Genomic DNA, 22,796 nt, shown 5'->3' on the forward strand with positions numbered 1-22,796 from the left:
CAGGTCCATATGAACAGGATCCTTCCATCCTTTTCTCGGACTGGGACCTGTTCATATACGTTCTTGGCAGATGATCCAGAAGTGGTTTGCCATTGCCTTCTTCTGTGTAATTGTTGGGATGCTACGGAGAAACCGGGGAAGCCCCCGGAGGAAAACTCCGTGTTGCCTAGACCACGGCCTTGCCCAACACAAGTTATAAATTCGGGCACCGCCGGGAATCGAACCCGAGACCGCAGGATTACAAGGCCAGCGTTCTATCCGCTAGACCAAAATAAAGTTGGAAATTAAACATGGGTACAATTTTTTCAAATCAAACTTTTGTTAAGAGAAATGTTTTGCTCTCGTAAATATTTATCGAGTTACGGTCGAGATGTGAACAGAAATGCACGTGTTAGATTTTAAATGTGTAGCATTCAATTCCGTCAAAGAAGCTAAAATGGAACACAATTTGTTGATTATTATTGTAATTGCCAACAATCAACAAGAATAGCAGCTGTGTCAACAATAATAATCAGCTTTGATGCTCTCTTAAATTGTAAACAAACAACTTCCGTTTCCGTGGATGTTCATAGACCACAACAGGAAGGGCGCTTGAAGTCGTTGGTAGTGCGACTGTATTCAGAAAGAGAAATTGAACATTTATTCTCCGTCAACCACTACCACAAAGTTAATACGCAACTTGAGCGGACAAGCCTTCAAGAGTCGTGTAAGTAATAAAGAGAGAGCAGATTTCTGCCAGGACGGCGACATTAGGTATGTGAACTGCACTGTGGTAAATGGCAGACTCAAGGTTTTATACATGAGTTTCATCAACTGCTTATGTTAACTCGGTTTGTCTACAAGATCAAAAATTGCGTATGTATCGAAAGTAACTGGAGGTTTTATTAATCCTTTCGTATCTTAAACTTGCTAATCTTTGCAAATCCCAGAGGAAATTATTTCTGCAACGGCTGATATCGTTGAACCACAGTTGCCCTGCAGCCCAGAGCACTCGATTCTAGTCCGATTTCGACTATACTCTGAGACAGGGGTAAGCAAACTTACTGCTAGCGCCGCCTGCATTGACTATTCATTTCTTCTCCAACGGCCGCAGATAAAAGTGAACCGTATCGTGGAAAATGTGAGAAACTGTATTTCTTTGTATTAAAGATTTTGGCTGGTATTAAACTACAATAATAAAATGGCCCTGCCGCTCCACACAACTGAGTTTATCTTCGAAACAATTTATATTTAAAGTCATAGATAATTTTATAAAACTTCAGTTATTGAGACCAAAATAATTGTCACATAGTTTTGTTAAAAGTCATATGGTTTGAGCAAGGGAACAATGTACATTTGCATAAGTCCCATATGGACTGACCTTAGAGCGAAATCTGGCGTCTGTTCCAATGACTAACCACAGGCTGAGCTAAGGCCCCATAAGTCCGAGCATTTCGAAAATCAGGCACAGGGATGTACAAGACACCGAGCTTTGTCAATTCTGAATGCAGTAGTGTTCCTCTTTTAGAGAAAACCATGGGAAATTCACTGGTTTCTGAACAGGGTACAGGAGTATCTAGAATTATAATACGCCAGTGCGTCCAAGGATGAATAATAAATACAAACTACGTTCTCGCTTCAGAGAAAACCCAGGGGTAATTTTAACTGCTTTATGTCACAAAATAGAGGCACAGGGTTGTGCACAAAACAGGCTGAAAATGGTGTATATAACGAATGATAAGGATTAATCAGTGCTGTTATATTCATCAATGTACACACGTAATATTCTTGATGCATTAAAAGTGTTTTATCAGCAGGCCGAACAATGTCTGCCTATAAAATACGTACTTCATTTTTTCAAATGCTGTATTAGCATATAATCAAAGCTATTAAAATGATCTTATCATCATCTGTATTTAAATATGCTACCGAATTCTTAAATATGTTTGATCAACATCACACCTACTAATACACACACTTAACGTTTAACGTAATAAAGAAGTAATGCGTCCGTCAGAGAGCAAAATGTTTATTAATATAAATATAATCATACATATAAATTTTTATTAAATGTATTCTGAATCTCGTGTTGAATTTTAAAGAGCACTAATACTATAAAAATATTGGATGGTAATCTGATACATGTTTTTTACTGCAGGTACCTAAGGAAAAACCCGATTAGTGACAAGAAATTATCTTCAAAGCGGGAAAACGAAAAAGGTTATGGAGGAAATGAGTCAGCGAAACCAACTCATTTCATGCACGATAATGAAAGAAGAAATTAAGAATTTCAGAGACGCTTTGACGTATGCTCAGCAGAAACCAAAATACGGAGACGAATTACCTTTGGAAAAGATATTAAAGAAATTTGCTCGCGTAGAGAAAGAACTTGAGAGTTTTAGAGAGAGAGTAAATAAAGCCAATGCGACGAAGTTCGACATTCAGAAAATGAAAGATAAAATGATGGACGTGGAAGGAAAACACCGTAGGGAAATTAGAAGAGCCCAGGAAACTATAAACGGACTGAGTGAGGCTGTAGCAAGAATCTCGGCTGAAAATGAGAAGTTTAAGCAGCAAATCGACAACCTTCTTGCCTCTCATAATGACGACGTCATAGTTTACACACATGAAGAAGCAGTGGGGCATCTCAGTGCTGCAAACAACAACAACATCAAGAATAAACAGGTAACACATTGCTTTCCATTCCGTCGAGAGTCTGTGGAGCTTAAACAGAACTTCAAGGGAAGATGGCTGTCTTCTGGGTTGTTGTGCAGCTCAGTCTGGTAGAATTTACAGGTTCCTCAGCAGGTAATGAAGGAAGCTGCAGTCACCACTGATACATCGTTCAATAACTACCAGACTACATCGCGAAAGAACCCAGAAGATTCCATCTTCATAGTCGCACTGTGAAAACCTCAAATCCTAGAACGTCAGGGCTTGTGAGACAGGAAACGAAGCGAAATTGTTGCTGATTGAACATGATAGAATGAAAATCAGTTAAATGAAACTTTAAGCACTTCAGAAACTTTACTTTTCTGATATTCATTTCTAACAGAATCATGTGTTTCAATAACTGTTTGTTTGCTAACATCACCTTGAATTTCGCACAGATTTAGGAATATCTATAATGTTCTCCAAGCGAACGTTCCTTGTTTGTTCCACAACATGTTGAAATCAGACAGAAATGAGTAATAACGCTTCAGGAAAACGCCATCTTCTCAGCAACCGTTTCATAAATCCACCATCATGTTAGTCACCTTATTGTGCCAATTCAAGGATTATCACCAAAATAACATGATTAATGTATTTAGGATTGTGTCCTGCTTTCTTTCCCTCTGAGGGCCACTGTATCGTGCGTCGTGTGTCTGGAAAGGTTGATTGTCTGGCATAAGGGGGTGGTCTTCTTCCCGTGCAATGGTAGGCCATGTGTGGTCAAGAGACTCTGTTCCCGTCCCTTCCAGAGGGCTAAGTTTCCTGTCAAACAAGAGTCTGAAATATCTATCAGATAATTCTGAACCACAAGACGAAAATTAGAACGAATTCTGTGTATCATGGAGATTGTTATTGGACATTTCATGTTCATATCTTCAGCGGGTCCTCGGGTATACAAGTACCAAAGGATGGTCGCCGTCCTATTTCTTTGTTATCCACAACCATTGCCACAACTGGACTTAATGTGGCAAGTAATAGTGAAATATTTCTATCTTTTTTTGGTACTCTGTAATAAGCCAAGTGTAAACAAAATTTTCAGAACGATTATTAATTTTTTAAAGTTACAGACTCAGCAATGCATCATGACTTTTGTAACTTTGTCAGTGAGATGATCTGACTTGAGATTTGTTAGACTTTAAAATGCATATCACAACTTTTCTTTTTCAGAAACGTGGTAAGACTGATAGCCTGAAACCTCAGAAAGCCGAAGGTGGACAGGACATTCGGGAGGACTGCACTGATGACCGTGCTGAGGGCTACAGTGAGGATCGGTCTGAGGGTCACAGTGAGGACTGTGCTGAGGGTCACAGTGAGGACTGTGCTGAGGGTCACAGTGAGGACTGTGCTGAGGCCTACAGTGAGGACTGTGCTGAGGGTCACAGTGAGGACTGTGCTGAGGCCTACAGTGAGGACTGTGCTGAGGGTCACAGTGAGGACTGTGCTGAGGGTCACAGTGAGGACTGTGCTGAGGCCTACAGTGAGGACTGTGCTGAGGGTCACAGTGAGGACTGTGCTGAGGGTCACAGTGAGGACTGTGCTGAGGCCTACAGTGAGGACTGTGCTGAGGGTCACAGTGAGGACTGTGCTGAGGCCTACAGTGAGGACTGTGCTGAGGGTCACAGTGAGGACTGTGCTGAGGGTCACAGTGAGGACTGTGCTGAGGCCTACAGTGAGGACTGTGCTGAGGGTCACAGTGAGGACTGTGCTGAGGGTCACAGTGAGGACTGTGCTGAGGGTCACAGTGAAGACTGTACTGAGGGCTACAGTGAGGACCGGGCTGAGGCTTACAGTGAGGACCATGCTGAGGGCTACAGTGAGGACCGTGCTGAGGCCTACAGTGAGGACTGTGCTGAGGCCTACAGTGAGGACTGTGCTGAGGGTCACAGTGAGGACTGTGCTGAGACCTACAGTGAGGACTGTGCTGAGGGCTACAGTGAGGACCGTGCTGAGGCCTACAGTGAGGACTGTGCTGAGGGTCACAGTGAAGACTGTACTGAGGGCTACAGTGAGGACCGGGCTGAGGCTTACAGTGAGGACCATGCTGAGGGCTACAGTGAGGACTGTGCTGAGGGTCACAGTGAGGACTGTGCTGAGGCCTACAGTGAGGACTGTGCTGAGGCCTACAGTGAGGACTGTGCTGAGGGTCACAGTGAGGACTGTGCTGAGGGTCACAGTGAGGACTGTGCTGAGACCTACAGTGAGGACTGTGCTGAGGGCTACAGTGAGGACCGTGCTGAGGCCTACAGTGAGGACTGTGCTGAGGGTCACAGTGAGGACTGTGCTGAGGGTCACAGTGAAGACTGTACTGAGGGCTACAGTGAGGACCGGGCTGAGGCTTACAGTGAGGACCATGCTGAGGGCTACAGTGAGGACTGTGCTGAGTCCTACAGTGAGGACTGTGCTGAGGCTTACAGTGAGGACCATGCTGAGGGCTACAGTGAGGACAGTGCTGAGGGTCACAGTGAGGACAGTGCTGAGGGTCACAGTGAGGACTGTGCTGAGGGTCACAGTGAGGACTGTGCTGAGGGTCACAGTGATGACTGTGCTGAGGGCTACAGTGAGGACCGGGCTGAGGCTTACAGTGAGGACCATGCTGAGGGCTACAGTGAGGACAGTGCTGAGGGCTACAGTGAGGACAGTGCTGAGGCTTACAGTGAGGACCATGCTGAGGGCTACAGTGAGGACTGTGCTGAGGCCTACAGTGAGGACTGTGCTGAGGCTTACAGTGAGGACCATGCTGAGGGCTACAGTGAGGACAGTGCTGAGGGTCACAGTGAGGACTGTGCTGAGTTCTACAGTGAGGACAGTGCTGAGTTCTACAGTGAGGACAGTGCTGAGTGCTACAGTGAAGACTGTACTGAGGGCTACAGTGAGGACCATGCTGAGGGCTACAGTGAGGACCATGCTGAGGGCTACAGTCAGGACCATGCTGAGTGCTACAGTGAGGACTGTGCCGAGGGCTACAGTGAGGACCGGGCTGAGAGCTGCAGTGAGGACCATACTGACAGCTGCAGTGAGGACTGGACCAGGGTCTTCAGTGAGGACTGTGCTGAGAGCTACAGTGAGGAGTCGGCTGAGAACTGCAGTGAGGAGTGGACCAGGGTCTTCAGTGAGGACTGGGCCAGGATCTTCAATGAGGACTGGGCTATGATCTTCAGTGAGGACTGGGCCAAAGATCGCAGTGTGGACAGTGAAACGTATCATAATGAGGACTGTGCCAAGGACTGCAGTGAGGATTGTGCTGAAAACTGCAGTGAGGACTGTACTGAGAACTACTGTGAGAACTGTGTTGAAAACTGCAGTGAGGACTGGTCTGAGAACTGTTGTGAGGACTGTGATGAGAACTGCTGTGAGGACTGTGCTGAGAACTGCTGTGAGAACTGTGCTGAAAACTGCAGTGAGGACTGTGCTGTAAACAGCAGTGAGGACTGGGCCGAGAACTGTTGTGACGACTGTGCTGAGAAATGTAGAGAGGACTGGGCTAAGGACTGCTGTGAGGACTGTGCTGAGAGCACCTGTGAGGACTGGGATGAAAACTGCAGTGAGGACTGTGCAGCGGACTGCAGTGAGGACTATGCTGAGAGGTGCAGTGAGAACTGTTCTGAGAAATGCAGTGAGGACTGGGCAGTGGACTGCAGTGAGAACTGGGTCAAGGCCAGCATTGAGGACTGGGCCAAAGACTGTGGAGAGGACTTGGTCGAGGACGTTAGCGGCAAGAGCGCTGACAAAAATGGACAAAACCGAGCAAGGAATGTGCCTCTTGGAGATGAACCACCAGCTCATACCTGTAAACAGGCCAAAGTGCTTAATTCCCCAGGTATGTGACAAAACATGTATCAAACCAGGTTGCTGTTAGGAAATAATATATTAACTGTTGTGGCATGTAACGTAATGATTTTTAGTGTCATAACAAAGACATGTTTGTTGTACAAAAATAGATTTGAAAAAAGTAATGCACTAACTATTCAGTTCATTGTTTCTTCTAAGCTTTACGCATGAATGTGTTGTTTCACATTAAACTGCGAAAAAAGGAAAGAGAAAACAATCGTGTGTTCCTTACAGGTTGTATTTAACATCTTCCTAATGCACTGTTTCCTCACATTATTGCCAGGCTGCACAGGATGTTACAACTAATTACTGATCTAAATGATAAATATCGAGACTGCAATGGCTGTAATATTAGTAGTTATAGGTAAACATGGATAAAATAATATGCTTTGGCTACTATTAAAATGTTCAGTTTAAAATAAAGATCTATTTTAGAAACAATAAATCTTTGCCAGGAATAAAACAGTAGCCATCATGACAGTAGACTATCCGTTATGCAGACCCCTGACTGAGATAATATATATATAAAACAATATTTAAACATAGATCAGGAAGGAGACTGCAATGAGCTGGCATTGCTCCGTAATTATATTGAACATCCTGTTCAGTGAGTGAATTAGCCTACATAGTTTACTGCATAAATTCCTTTAATCATGTTTGTAGATTAAAAGCAAGCTGTCTTAGGGATTGCCTGTAATTAAGATACTTTGTTACAGTCAAACGTTCAAAGTCTTGCCTTCCAAGACTAAGAGACTTCGAGCCGCTGAAACTTCTAGGAAGAGGAGGTAAATGTAATTTTCTTTAAAAATTTGGCAAATTAAAAGTGAACTTCTATGCTTATGGAACATGGGCCTGATTTCCTGAACCCCTCCAGATCAATAGGCAAAATAACTGCAGTAGTAATTCAGAAGAAACAACTGAAATGGAAGCAAGGACAGTGCAGCTCACCCTCAGTTTAGGATCAGTCACAGGAGTTATATTTATGCAAACATTACTGCAGAAACAAGAATGATTTTAAACATCAGTTACAAGAGTTACTATACTCAAACATGTGCAAATTTTAACAAGTGCAACAGAATCATAAACTTCTTAAACTCAGAGCTAAAACTTGGTTAATATGTTTTTATAATTTTACATTGTGATACCATTATACTAAAATGTCCCAGGATCACCATTGATAAATGAGTAACAGATGCAAGTATGTACCTTTATTATTTTACTTTATCAAGGTCAGAATTATAAATTAGTAAAAATAGTATAGAGTATACACCGCTGAATAACATTTCTTCATTCTTGAATATTATTTAAACAACATTCATTGAAGGACTGCAAAAATTATCTTGTGTTATCCAAGTTGCAAGCTGCAAATTAATCAAATTGTTTTATAGAATTCATGCTACTGGGCCAAATACCCTCCAAAGAAGATTCAACATAAATATTATAAGAGGGCCAGTTATATAATAAAAATAAAAATAACTGTATATCATAATAATTTCATACTAAAAATATCACATAGTTAATTGGGATTTCATCTTGTTTCTGTCGTTCTATGAGGCCAATGTTAGTAGCTATTTAAAACTGAAGGCTCTAATCATTTGGAATTACAACATCTATGTCACTGGTGGTGAGTGCTTTTAGTGCTTCTTGAACAGTAGGCTTGTATGGAATGTGTATTGATAAATATAATTTTAGTCATGAAGGTTTGATTTTACACAGAATTCAAATCTAACTGAAGGGAGAGAGTATTCAAATATCAGAGGTTTTTGTTGAGCAAACAGTAAAATAAACTATAACTGGGTGCTGTTACAGGTTTTGGAAAAGTTTACCTAGTTTGTAAAAAAGGCGGTGCAGATAATGGCAAATTGTACGCTATGAAAACAATGAATAAAGAAGAAATAAAGTCACAAAAAGATGGCTACAAACAATATCGTACGGAACGTAACATACATAAAATTGTTCAGGTGTCTCCATTCCTGGTGGGACTCTACTACGCCTTTCACACACAATCAAAAGTCTGCCTCATACAAGGTGAGTGCATAAAAAAAACAATACTTGACTCAACGTTGTTTTAGATCTGGAGTGCAAAGTACAGCAATAAGAAGGGTTGGTCAATAAATTTCGAGAGGGCTGCTACGAGACCTCATACATCATTTTAAGTAGGCACATATTACATACAGTAAGAGAAGTCTTTCATAGGCATTTTGGACAAGATATAGGACTTAATAAAGCTATAAATGTTATTGTTAATCACAAGTTTAGTATTATTTTCTTTGGGTATAACTGTTTTTCTGTATTTTGAAGTAGCAGGGACTATGGAAGCATCATGGAATCTATACAGTATTTTGCTGAAACATTTTAAAATCTCAATGGTATATTAACTGTACATCACAGGCCTTCCGTACTGCTAACCTTGTCTCATGTATTAGAGGTTATGTAGAATAGATTAAGCCTTTATATGCAAACTAAGTCCAGGAAGAGTCTGGCTTCAGCAGGAGTTTATCAACTGAGAATGGCGGATTCGAACTAACACTTGTTAAAAGGCATTAATAAATAAGCGAAACTTGGAGGAGTATTATGTGATCTAAAAGAAGTATTAATGGCTTAAATTATTAAATATTGAGGACTACATTTTATTGGCACTTAGGGAATTGCTGAAATGATTTATAAATCATATCTCATAAATAGAAAGGAAAAATGGAAATAAAAGCAGCTAGCGAATTTCCAAAGAGTAAATTGTGGGGCTTTTACTCTTCATAACTTACATAAAGGATGTTTCATAACAAAATGACCAGAACACATATCTGCTGATGACACTAGTGTCATAAATTCTATTAAAAAGTTTGATAATTTCTGTACATTGGCAAATTCAGTTCTCTTATATGAGAAAATGGTTTACTGCGAAAAAGGTGGCCATAGATTTAGATAAAATTTAATACAGTGTGTGACAAATAATGCACCACAATGTGCATTATGAATTGTATATAATGGAAAATACGCAGAAGAGTCAGCAAATACAATATTTTGCAGTCTGAAAATTGATTATCACCTAAACTGGAAGAATCATGCTGAACAAATGATTCTGACTTTAAGTGTTATGTAGTTAGATCATGTTTCATGTTGTCAATACTGACACTCTGAAACCAACTTCACCTACTTCCAATCTGTTTTGAAATATGGAATAGTTTTTGGGGACAATTTAAAAAGGACCAATAAACCTTTTAGGGCCGGCTGCAGTAGCCACGCGGTCTGAGGCATGGTCCTCGCGCGCCCTGCCGCTGCGACCGTGGGTTCGAATCCCACTAAAGGCATGGATGTTTGTCCGTCCTCCTCTTCCAGTCTGGTTGGTAAAGACTGGCCACGGAAGGAAGTGCGAACCCACCGTGGTACTTCCGCATGAGCGCCCCGAAAGGGGTCATGACGGTCAGGTATTGACCAGAGACGATTAAAAAAATCCTTTTAGAGTTTTTTGTACATATATTGTACCGGTCATCGTCACAATCATTAACATGGTCTTATTAGTAGAGGTTTCAGTGTACACTTTAATATTACTATATTCGATGTTTATTGTTTGTGAAACCAAATTAATAATTTAAATTTTACCCATCTCTATGTTTTGTACTTTATGATTCCACATCCTGTAGTCAGTCTGAGTAATGTTTACCCATTAAAAAAATACAAACACACACACACACACGTCTATCTGAGCAGGGAATCGATGTGGCCATGAAACATAAGTGTTAAGCTGCCCAGGTACACTGCCATTCCCATAAGTGGTATGAAGCATGAACGAGATGTTTCATAAGAATAATTCAGCGGCCATTTCCCACCCAAGTCTCCTGATTCACTGCTAGATGGCAGTCAAACCAGGACTGGCTAGAAATTATGCAGTCAGTGGGCTCGTCTCTCGCTACTCACAAACGCACACTTCAAAGACCAAGAAACCTCCTAAAGGAGGCGTCCAATACCCACAATAGGTTGTAGAGCCACAGGTTAGGTTAGGTTAGGATTCACTGACCTCTTGTAGCAATCATGGTAACAAGGTTACATTATTTTTATTCCAGACTATTATGCAGGTGGCAACCTGTTAAATGTGTTGCTAAAGAGGAGAGTGCTCTCAATTCACAAAGCCAGATTATACCTTACGGAAATCATCGAGGCTGTGGAATATCTCCATAAGGTAGGTGAACAATTGCACTGCAGTTCTCTCCAATAAAATGTGTAACAAGGCAGTATAACGCCTGAAAGCACTTAACTGCTTGTGTGGCTAAAGAATATTTATTTCATTCAATACTTCGTTTCTGGACTACATATCAATATTTATAATTTCTGTGGGAAAAGTCTGAAATAATAAAGTGTAGTTGCATTTATTGCATAATTTCAGCTAATTTCTTATAAATAATTCTTTCAGGTTTAATTAGCACATCTTTGATTAGTATTATCATGTTTATGTAGTCAATTACAATTTACTTCTGTACAATAACTGGATGCCATAGAACTTCTGACTATTCACTTTTAGCATAAAAATGTGCAGTTGCATGATCCAATGATGAAATCTGTACTTTCCGAAAACTGTGGTAACCTGGGCTGTGCCCGATAACAACCTCCAGATCACTAGCAGGAGTGTGGCCACAGACTAGACTGGGCACCATAGTGATACCTACGTCTCTTGGACTAGTCCTCTCTGAATTTTGTTTATTTACTTAATTATTTATAAGACTTCAATTATTATGAACTGCAGAACTGTTTGCCTGGTAATGTATGGGCCTGCATTCTGAACCCACTGGACTAGGTATGGAGAGAGAAGCTAGATGAGGAAAAGTGACATATCCAATCACAGGACTATTGGTTATCTGATATAGGCAACTATTATGAATTATCCACTTTGAAAATGTTTGACACAAGCCTGTCACATGACATGAAGCAGATGTCTAGCAGGCTCACTAATGTCATTAGCATTCAATCATGCATAGTGAAGAATTTGTCAACCAGGACTTCCTTAACTCATAAACTTTTGTACCATGGTACATATCCTATTCTAGAACTTTGGTTGGATGGATATCTGAGTTTGAATCCAGAAAGTTTCGTATCACATTTGTTGCAATTCTCTAGTTCTAACCTTGGCTGAAGGCCTCCACCAAAAAGCTAACTAAGGGCGGAGTCCTGCGCAAGCGCAATATATCGTCTCTTCCTAGGTAACACCATTCCTGCGTACAAAACGCATTCCTGGAAATGGTAAACAGAGCCTTATAACTAAAACGGGAATTTTGCTAACGCTAACGGGGTTCTGTCGTGGCGGGAGCCTCGACCATTCAAACTAGGGTCTGTTACTGCTGACGGAAGGTGCTGAAGGCCTCCATCTGGTCCACTCCTCATATACAAGATCCCCCCCTTTCTTCCATTGTTTCAGTTTATTTAGTTTTTCGTTCTTTCTACCCGTTTCCTTTGTAAGTTCTGAATTCTAATGTGTCTCTCTTTCCATATATTTTGTGTATAGTGTAGAACAATGCCATTGTATTACATTGAGTATTGTATTCTTCTCTTTGATCATATTAACAAAATCTGAAATAAAAATGTAGAATCTTTCAAAGCCACAGCCACAGTTAAAATTGATTAGGGCTAGTCACATTTGTAACCTAATCAATAACAATATTTAATATGACAGCTTAGTTCGAGTGACATGTAGCAGAAAAGCAAAATACTGAAACTACATCTCACTACAAGATGTCTCATCTCTTATCCATTCTGTACAAGGAATTTATTTGTTAATTTGTTTCTTTCAGCTTAGAGTCATACACCGGGACATAAAACCAGAAAATATATTGATAGATGCTCAAGGTCATATTGCTGTTGCAGATTACGGATTGTGCAAACAGTTCATCTGTTCTAAACAGGTAAATATCTTTTTATCGTTTATATTTTTCTGAGCTTAAATACAATGACACATAGGCTGGATATGTAAGCTCTATGTGGACCGCTGTCCATCAGGCAATACTTCATATTTGAGGCAAGTCAAGGTCCAAGACCCTTAAGAGTCGAGAGGTTTCAGGTGCCTGAAATCGGACCACACATTTTTGCACTGTTAAAATATAGTGTAACTAAGGCCTGAATTTGTGAACTCAGAAGTGTATTACTCTAATGCCTATAGCTCTCTTCGAGTTCCATAAGTAATTACTATTACTTTATTCAGAAGCCATTAACATCCTGTCTAGTATACCAAGCATTAACTATGTAACATACTTAAACAAGTGCCTTGCTTTGAAGAATGAATAGCAGGTACAAGTGTTTTAAGAAAAGGGAAATACTGGAAACTGAAAGGGATAATGCAAGGGGCTAGTTTAAATATTATATAATGAGAAAATTTGTGGTTCATACAGTCCACCAAGTATTGTCACAGTTAAGGATATAACCTATAGTGGGTGGGTGGGATGTGTAGCGAGAGAAGAAATTCTTCAAAACACTGGTGGATAAATCTCTTGGGAATAGCCAGCTTCAAAATTCATTAAGAAAAGTGGAGCATACCATCTTAGAGAAAAATGGATTCTGAAGGCAGGAAGTGACTGAACTCGCTCAGGACTGTCCATTGATGGTCTTCACGTTTAGAGGTGATCAAAATTTTTTACCAAACAGTTTCCAGTTGCCTTGTGTCCGAAACTCCTGTCACAGTTAAAAGTGTTGTTTCCATCAACAGAAAGATCATGCGTATTCACAATGTGGGACAAGCTTCTATATGGCACCAGAGATAATCCTCGGCAAAGGGTACAGCTATGTAAGTATCTAACACAACAACAGTATAATGATCTCTTAGTTTTACGTAACTGAACCAAATGTATGATTAATATAATCTAACAAGGGAACGCACTATAATAATCTGAGTAGTAACTTTATGGAATTTATAACGACACATGCATGAACTAGTCAGTATACATTGCGGGAGACAGAATCATTCAAGTGATTGCGGTGCAGTCACCTGTCTTGCATCTGGCACGATGAGATACATATATAGTGGAATTTAAAAGCCAAGTACTAGACAGGCACTGAAATTCACAATAAGTGTTCTTTAGACTTTGTCTCTGATCAGCCTCAAACATGAAGTGTTCACTTGTGCCAAAACAGAAAGAAAGCTGCAGTAGCCATCACCAAATTGTATACTTCAAGGCCATGGAAATACCTCATGTCCCCTACCACACAGCTCTAATTTTGTAGTGCAGTGTTGCTGTATTTTGAGTTCTCAGCTGTCTTCACTTCCTGGGCTCCAATGTTCAGTGTTGAAATGTACAGTTTTGCTGTGACCTTGAAGCATGTACACTGGTGGTGGCTATAACAACTCAGATACAGGTTAAGCTTTAAAAACTAAACGTTCTCTGTGGACACATGAAATACATTCCATTTTACTGGAATATTAGTCATCAACTAAAAGGCATGGTAATGACAACTAAATGTATTTCAGGAGTTTATATGATGACGTTTATTAGACCTACATATTACAATCATTCACTGAGGGCTGGACTGGCAGGTAACTTAATTGTACTCAGTTTCAGTCCACACATTAGGGAAGTCTGGATTGACTGTAGCCAATCTTCCCACCAAGTTCAGGCGCAGTGGAAGCCAGTGTTGGCACATGCACAGCAACCTTGATGTACCCCCCCAAAAGAAACCATTAAGGGAAGGAAGGTCAGACACACAAGGTGGCCAAGTCATAGGTCCACCCTTGCCAATAAATTTCTCTAGAAACTTGCAATTGAAAGAGTCTATCAATTCCTTCTGAAAATGTGAAAACATTCTGTCTTGTTGCAACAGCATGTCAATAGGACACTCTTCTTCCAATATAAGCATGAGGAATTCGTCTTCTTGAGATGCTATTTTAACAACTATGAGTGTAGTGCTTCAGGTTCAAAGACACTGAAAATAAAGCAGCACGAATTATAAACTTGATCATATAACCTACTCAAATGCATTTGGTATTAATTCCCATACCTTTCGGTTCATGAGCATTATTATAATGAATTAGTATACATTTCACGTGCACACACTGTATATAAACAAGTATTGAACTCAAATAAAGAGAAACATTTGCTTCATGTTTGACCACTTGTGTAACATTTCGATAATCGCTGAATGGAATTTAATGACATCTGTTAATTTGCCTGACTTAACTGCCGATGTCATTCAATGTAAAAAATGATGGCATGACTGTATAATGTCAATTGTAAACAATGGTTAATAAAGCGATTCTTAACGTTCTGACTGAGCACTCGGAGGAAAACCATAAGAAAGTTAAGCACAATCTCTGGCCGGCTAGGAATAAAACTGATAACTACATGAAACAGATAAATGAAGAAAAAGCATTATCGTACTTAGGAATGTTCCTTATTAACCTGTAGGGAAGAAATGAACCAGTTCATTCTATAAAAACTATTTGAAGAGCAACATGACACAACATTACTACCATACCACCACACAGTTCATTCTAATTAACAAATTTTCTATTTGTGGAGACCCTTGTAAAAATGTGAAGGAGTGTGAAGAAATGAAATGACTTATTGCAGTTTTTATCGACAAATTTGACTTGTTACAGGAAGTGGATTGGTGGAGTGTGGGGATTACGGCTTTTCAAATGATGATCGGGCATGATCCCTTTTATCATGACGATGATAGTAATAATTCAACACTCTATTAGTAAGTATGTAGTGTTTGGGAAGAGTTCTGATATATGTGTTTCCTGTGAACATCATTTTCCTTATAATAAATTTCTATCTAAACTATTTCATCTCTAACACATGACTGTTTGTTTTAATGGGAGTAAATTAGGTGTAAACTTTTGAGAACTTTGGAGAATTAACCTTTGGCACAAAAAAAAAAAAAATATATATATATGCAAGTACAATCATGACCACTTTCTTTAAGAAAGCAAGTTTGTGCTTGACCGCAACTGAATGTAAGGCACACAGAAGAAAGAGTTCCAGAAGCTGAAAAACATGTATGTTTAAGATGGACTATCTTTCTTATCTACTGTACTATGTAGCTTGGAGATCTCCAAACAAATTAGAGTTTCACCAGGCCATTTATAAAAACTCTGACAGTCATTAAAAACATTAATTGTAAATGCGTGTTTAACCAATTCTAATGGCAAATGCAAGAATGGACCTTTCTCTTACAGCAACATTTTGCATCACACACCAGCCATTCCATCATGGTTTACAGGCAGAGAGGAAGATTTTATCAGGAGAATGCTGGAGAAGGACCCAAAACTTCGCTTAGGCGGGGTGAAAGGTGAAGCACAGAATATCAAGAAACATCCATTTTTTAACGTGAGTTCTTTTACCACATCTGTATAATAATAGGCTATATATACATGTTTCATTTCTGAACTGTCTTGTCCATGTAATACAGTAAGAAAATCAACTACAGTGGGAAGATGCACACAGTTTGAGATTTTTGGCACTGTTTATAGATAATTTGTTTTCTTATATCTTCAGTAAGCAAAAATTTTGATTTACATTCCCAACATAACAACCAATGTGTAACAGATGTCATAGGCCTAGCACTGAGATCCTAGTAACATCGCAGAAAATGGTTCAGGAATACGATATATAATGTGCTACTATCAGGTCGGTGCATTGGATAAAATTACTAACAAATTTCTTAAAACTTGAAGGCTTGAGTATGTGTCAAACATCCTGGTAAATACAATATTATTAAATAAATTAAGGTACAGCCCAACATTAGTAGTCAAACAAAACCATGTATTTCAGAATCCTTTTAATTTCTGCACAGTTGAACAGTCTTTTAAATTGAGACATTCTCACTTCTACATTGTCACTGTTTACTCTACAATCAATATTCTCGTACAAATCACTAACATGTGTGCTTCATCTTACAGGGCATAAACTGGGATGAAGTGTCAAGAAGACAACTGCTAATGCCAAGCCTGGTAGATCTGGGGTGTCAGTTCAATTTCAATAAAGAAGATTTGGAAATGAGCAACATTTCATTTCTGTCACCATATAATATATGTGATGACGAGGTTAGAAAATATGATTTGTCTAATGTTTTAGTATATGGCACGTAGAAACACTGTTTATTACCACTGAAAGGTATTGGAATTTCTTTAAAGCAGCTACTGCAATTAAGAATTTTATGGCTCAGATGGAATTTGTTCACTATAACTAAGATAATGCATGCAGTGAGATTAAATATTCATACTGCCATACTCACGAGAAGGTTTATGGCCATAAACAGCAGTTATTTCCAAAATATTAGTCATGGTAAATTAGAGGAAAACATAACAATAATGTGAGGGTTGTCGACCACTGGAAATGTATGTTATAAATGAAAAATTCCTGAGGTAATGTTATAAAGAAACAGATTATATCATAAACATCTGGCACAAATGTTAACACATAATGCATACATCTACAATGTTCTACATGACAAACTTAATATTAATAAATCCAGTCATTATAAGTTTAGCATGGGTTTTATTGGCCAATCTCCGGAATAATTGTTGTCATCTGTCCCCATATTTGACAATGTACTTCATCATTGATATCATTTTCAAATCTTTAGGCATTTATTCCTTAGAGTTCTGATGATTGTACAATCTGGAATATTGGGTTTTATTGGCCAATCTCCGGAATAATTGTTGTCATCTGTCCCCATATTTGACAATGTACTTCATCATTGATATCATTTTCCAATCTTTAGGCATTTATTCCTTACAGTTCTGATGATTGTACAATCTGGAATATTGGGTTTTTGGACATTATCCATCATCTGATCATGTAACATAACATTTTGAGGAGTGAATCTATCCTTATCTTCAGGTGCAGTGAAGGGGAAGGGTACCTACTGAGGTCCATTACAATAAGCAAATCTCAATCACTTATCACAATCAGTGGTTGATATTAGACCTTGTAACATGAGACAATGGACAAGGTTCAAACACCCATCAATTCAGATTCAGGCATGTGTGTGTGTGTGTGTGGATTGTTTTACTGTAACAGACATCTTCATATTTCCAAAAGTAATTCCCTACTCTAACATCCCATGCCCTTCTGTGTGGGTGGTAGTGGATTTGATTCATCAGGCTCAGGACAGAGCCCAGTGGCTGACTTATAAACAAAATAAACAATATTCAGGTTTCATAAAAGCAAATAATTTTTGATTAGCTGGTAAATATCAGTTTCTCAAGAAGGAGACTGTTCCATGCTGTTGGTTAAGTATATGCCTACTTAAAAAACAAGTTGAAATGCATAAATTTTTATCCATTTAAATTACAAAATTTAATTAATACAAAATAAACTTAAGAATAAACATTCCAAAATGTTTGTTTTGTCACCTTAAATATAGCTGACCAAAGAAAGACAGAAATGGAATTTCTAAAATTCATTTAATGACAGCCTGTAACACCAAATGCTGTAGAATTAATCTGAAAATTTTACCATGAAGCAATAGAACATTTAGACACACACATCACATGTAATTTATTGAGTTGAAGAGTGTCCTAGACTAAGAGAAAAAGGTTGCTTCTGAGCCACAACATGCCTGGGGTCTAATATTTATGATTATGACAATGAAAATATATGATAAGGATAAAAATTTCTGATTCCCCGTTGTCGTCAAAAATGACGTCATCAAACAAAGTTACGTTATATTTGTTTACTCGGCATTGTTGTACCAACACAACAATGCCGAGTAAACAAATGACTTGAATAAGACACTAAACTAACCCCCCGAAGGGGGGGGGGGGTTGGTCAAGTGTTTTAACCCCCCATCCGGCGGGGTTGGTTTAGTTTCTTACTCAAGATTTTAAAACGCAACCAACCCGCCCGAAGGGGGGTTGGTTGCGTTTTAAAAACTTGACCAACCCCCCGAGGAGCTCCGAAAGGAGCGCTCTGCTCTAGTATATAGAAAATGAATGTTCACTGCCTTTAAATTCTTTTTGCTACACATTTCCATTATAGACTATTAATTGGAAACATCAGTTTCTATTTCATACAAGAGCAGGTATTTCTCTCTTTATTCCTTCCTTCTTTTCTTTCTCGTTTCCTTCATACGACCCTGATTTTTGAACAAGACAGCACTGTCTCAATGTTATTACAAAGGCTGTATACAATCCAACTCTCAACTGTGACAGCTGATGAAAGACTCTTGGGCTGCAAGCCGTGTCAGGTGGCTGAATGGTGAATAAACGCGCTACAGAGGACCAGTTTTGTTATGCAGCTGCCCTGACGATGACAGCAGAGATGGCTCTCTAAACATTGGCGGAAGAAATGGTTCATTCACCATTCAGCCATCAGATGCGGCTTGTAGCCCGAGAGTCCTTTATCAACCGGATCTTAGTATGTTAATACACAACATACACAGTGGCAGCACTGTACGTATTTCCATACCAAGTGTTTGAAGGCACAAGAGACTATATATAACAGGTCATGCAGGACTGCACACCATAAAATTTGAAGGCAATGAACATTTGCCCTGTGCAAGCAACAGATGAAAGAAAGACTCACTCAGCAAAGTGCTTTATTTTGGCAGATCCCATGACTGTACATTTAATTATGCTGCAGATCATGAATGACAAATTTTGGATTGGGTTAGACAGGGAGAAGAGATATCACTTAGACATGAACTGCGGACAAGGGGCAGCATGAATATGTAAAGGGAATTAATGGACAGTTTCCCCTTGGGGTACTCGCATTTAACATGACGGATTCCTTTTGCCACATTCTGAGTACAGCGAGAGTTTTGTGAAGGAAACCTACTGGAAAATAGAGTTGAAGATAATGCAGAAAATATTGTACTCCATGGAGCAGTCTCTTTGAGAAGCTGACAGTATGTTCAGCTGGTTAAAAAATTAGCCCATGCAAGTTTTCTTAATGTTAGCTCTAGAATCCCACCCAATTTCCAGCTACTCTGTATATCTGGATTAGTGTTGGTAATGCAGATTACATTCAGCTAACTCAGCATCAGGTTCACTGATGGACTTTACATGCAATGAAGATAGATGTTTAATTTTTATGGGTCTAGTCAAAGATTTAAAACAAAGATACATATTTATATCACCATGTCTTAATAATACATGATTTTTTATCATATAAACACCGCATTACTTAAGTTCCAGTACATCTGAATTTACTTACTAATTTGTGTCTTTTGTAATTGGTATTGCAGGCATGCTCATACATAGCCCCAGTCCTGATGCCTAATGGGTCAAATTGAAGAGAAACCTGTCAGCAGTGCTGAAGTTCAGCATAGATAATATTTTGGCTGTTTTAATTTATCTGAAGTTGTTTGTGTCTTTTGAATATATGTTGTGCAATTTATAAAATTAACAATTTACAGGTAGCCCTCGATTTGCGCCGGTCCAATTTGCGCCGAATTTGAAACCAGCAAGTCAAAAAGTGAAGAAACATTATTTTACTATTATTTATAACGTTTTACAATGCATCTCGGACTGCTTCTTATACTAAATCGTAATACTTACATTGCTGATTTTGAATAAAAATTATAAACACAGTCATATCTGCAATTACTGTTTTTTTAACGTGAATTTGCTCCAATGAGATCGATGAATCGGGAAAACTGTTTTTGAAATGCAAACTTTTGCATATGCGAGTTTGCTCTTATGCATTTTCATGACTAATTTAATCTCAGCGGAGGTACCGGGGTTATTTTTACTACGCGATTTTCGATAGGTCGGCGTCTTACTTGAATACAACTATCGCATAACAGCAGAGGTGACTGTACACATCAGTCACATGAAAGTATCGCAGTCAATCGCGGGGACCAACAAATTGCCGATTTTAAATGTATAAAATACATTTTTTAAATTCCCTTTATTTTATTTACGTTATTTCAGAGCTTTAGATGTAATGCCATTACATAACTCGTCGAGAGCCGGGATAGCTCAGTCAGTATAGTGACTAGCTACGGGCTGGACGGCCGGGGTTCGATCCCCGACGGGGGCAGAGGATTTTTCCTCTAGCCTCTGCGTCCAGACCGGCTCTGGGGCCCACCCAGCCTCCTCTACAATGGGTACCGGGGTCCTTTCCCGGGGGTAAAGCCGGCCGGGGCGTGATGCTGACCACTCACCCCCATCTAGTGCCGAGGTCAAGGAAGAGAGGAGCTATACCTCCTCTCACCCCAAACGCCTACATGGCGTATAGTGGGACAAACTTTACTTTACTTTACTTTACTTACATAACTCGTCAATGGTTGGGCGCTGGGAACGCATGTCATTGACTGCAAATTCATTTACATTATAAAAGAATTTCAATTTACGCCGGATCGTCCAGGAATGCATCTCCGGCGTAAATCTGGGGCTACCTGTATTTTCATCTCCCACAATAAATTATATTTTATTATTCAGCATAATAAACTAATTATTTGATAAACACCTACATATTTGGCCATTTTTATTTTTTAGGTTCTGCCAAAATATATCTACTTCTTCTATGGTGCAACAGCCCAAAGTCGAGCCTTGGCCTCCACCTAAGTGAGAGTTTTCTATATCTTTGAAGTGTGCATTTATGAGTAGTGAGTGGCAAGCCCACTGCCTCTGCACAATTTCTACTCAATCCTGATTTGTCTTCTAGAGACATCTAGTAGAGAATCAGGAGAGACTTGGGTGAGAAATGGCCACTGAATTTTTCTTACAAAACATCTCGTTCATGCTTAAAAGGTTCTTTTATATGCCGTAAATCTATGACATGGGACCGCCGGCTTTATTTCCCCTCTGAAGGAAGTTGTGGTACGGATTTTTATCACCCTTAAAATTCCATCGACCTTGGCTGGGTTTATGGAAAAGACTTATATCTGCAGGTGTCATCACTTAAAGGTCACAACAGTATAAATCAATAAGGACAATTATATGTCATTATTAAATACAAGTAGAAAATCTAACACATTTAGATCTTCACTCTTCACAGTCTATATCATTCAGTGTTAGATCCATAACATTCAGAAACAGTTCCTTTACAATTATCCATCCACATCAGCTGTCAGCAAATTACCGTAGTTAAATAGCAATGTGATGAAGTTGAGAGGGAGAGGCAGACATGTGTTGGGTTGAATAACTGCAAAGAGACTGCAGCTGACCCTCAGGAAAGAGTGAGTTTATAGAAAAGAACACCGTACATAAGATGAATGCACATCTCACACGTTACAATAAACAACCTTCGAGAACTGTACAATGCCTGCCGACACAGAGCACAGCAGATATGTAATTAAGGGGTTGGTAGTTACAATATGTTTTAATGTGTCCACCATCCATTCGCCTACATGCAACCACATGCCATGGAATACTAGCTTGTATATGTCATAACATGTCTGCATCAATGGTCACCACAGCAACATGAAACTTGGCTGTGTCCATTGGTGGATTCCAGTAAATAATATCTTTTAAGTGTCCCCAAAGAAAGAAGTCCACAGGGTTCACGTCTGGTGATCTTGCAGACCATGATACAGGGCCACCACCGCCTAACCACCTGCCACCAACCATAAGATATGCTTCAAAAAGCCCGGATCGTGTTCATGTTCCCGTAAAAGCCACTCACAATATTGGAGATTAAAATCATGAGACCTTCAACCCATGAGTAGTGGTATCAGTACAGGTCTAGATCCTGGATGATTAAATGAACAGTGCAATGTTCAACATGGATTCTGTGCTGTGATACATCCTATGACCCTTGGTCTTCCTACAGTGTGATTAATGTAGTTGCCCCATTTGATGGTTATGCAATAACTCGTAGAGAATTCTTCCATTTAAATTTTCATTTTGAGGTCTTATGTCTTTTCCTATTGTTATTATGTGCCATTTTACTCACATCTTGTGAGTGTACATTTTTCTGCATAGAATCAATCCGCGAAATCAGTGACAAGAAACTTGATTTTATCTATGGACTATTATTTATAAACTAATGTGAACTAAATATTAAGAACTTCTGCTGTAGAAAACACTTTTCTCCTCCACCAGTCCCAACTTACCAAGTTATCAGCTCAATACAACACATCCATTTAGCAGAGAAACTTCAGGCTTAAGTTATCCCCTCACCCCAAGCGCCTGTACGGCACATAGCGGGACAAACTTTACTTTCCGTAGGTTCAGTCATACAGACATGCCAGATGTAAACTGAATAAATGTCTTGGAGTTGATGGACAGGATAGAGCAGCTACTGAGGAGTGTGGCCAGTGCTATTTACTACCACCAAAGACTGACATTACAGCATTACATCCTGCCATACCAATGGCCAAAACATGAATCCAGTCTTCAGATGCAG

General features: G+C 39.5%; 2 protein-coding genes across 5 annotated transcripts in view; one reads left to right on the plus strand and one right to left on the minus strand.

Annotated features, from left to right (window-relative positions):
- Positions 1–22,796, minus strand: part of LOC110832228 (putative tRNA (uracil-O(2)-)-methyltransferase) — a 101,456-nt gene that overhangs the window by 37,397 nt on the left and 41,263 nt on the right. The gene's annotated exons all lie outside the window — the stretch shown is intronic.
- LOC110832226 (uncharacterized) lies at positions 549–20,906 on the plus strand. Of its 3 annotated transcripts, none has more exons than XM_087346342.1 (12): positions 549–753; positions 2,138–2,664; positions 3,859–6,508; positions 7,236–7,304; positions 8,329–8,547; positions 10,581–10,696; positions 12,300–12,410; positions 13,208–13,285; positions 15,095–15,195; positions 15,677–15,827; positions 16,400–16,543; positions 19,690–20,906. In XM_087346342.1, exons 2-12 carry the CDS (start codon positions 2,203–2,205, stop codon positions 19,735–19,737), a joined length of 4,149 nt encoding a protein of 1,382 aa, XP_087202468.1. In that variant the 5' UTR covers positions 549–753; positions 2,138–2,202; the 3' UTR covers positions 19,738–20,906. The 3 variants fall into 3 exon arrangements, with proteins under 3 accessions (XP_087202468.1, XP_087202467.1, XP_087202469.1); XM_087346341.1 differs by having other exon boundaries at positions 549–706; XM_087346343.1 differs by lacking the exon at positions 19,690–20,906 and having other exon boundaries at positions 549–706; positions 16,400–16,988.

This window comes from Zootermopsis nevadensis, unplaced genomic scaffold, assembly GCF_977971745.1.
Source record: "Zootermopsis nevadensis isolate Lab colony 2312 unplaced genomic scaffold, Znev_1.0 Znev_ptg000010l, whole genome shotgun sequence".
NCBI lineage: Eukaryota > Metazoa > Arthropoda > Insecta > Blattodea > Termopsidae > Zootermopsis > Zootermopsis nevadensis.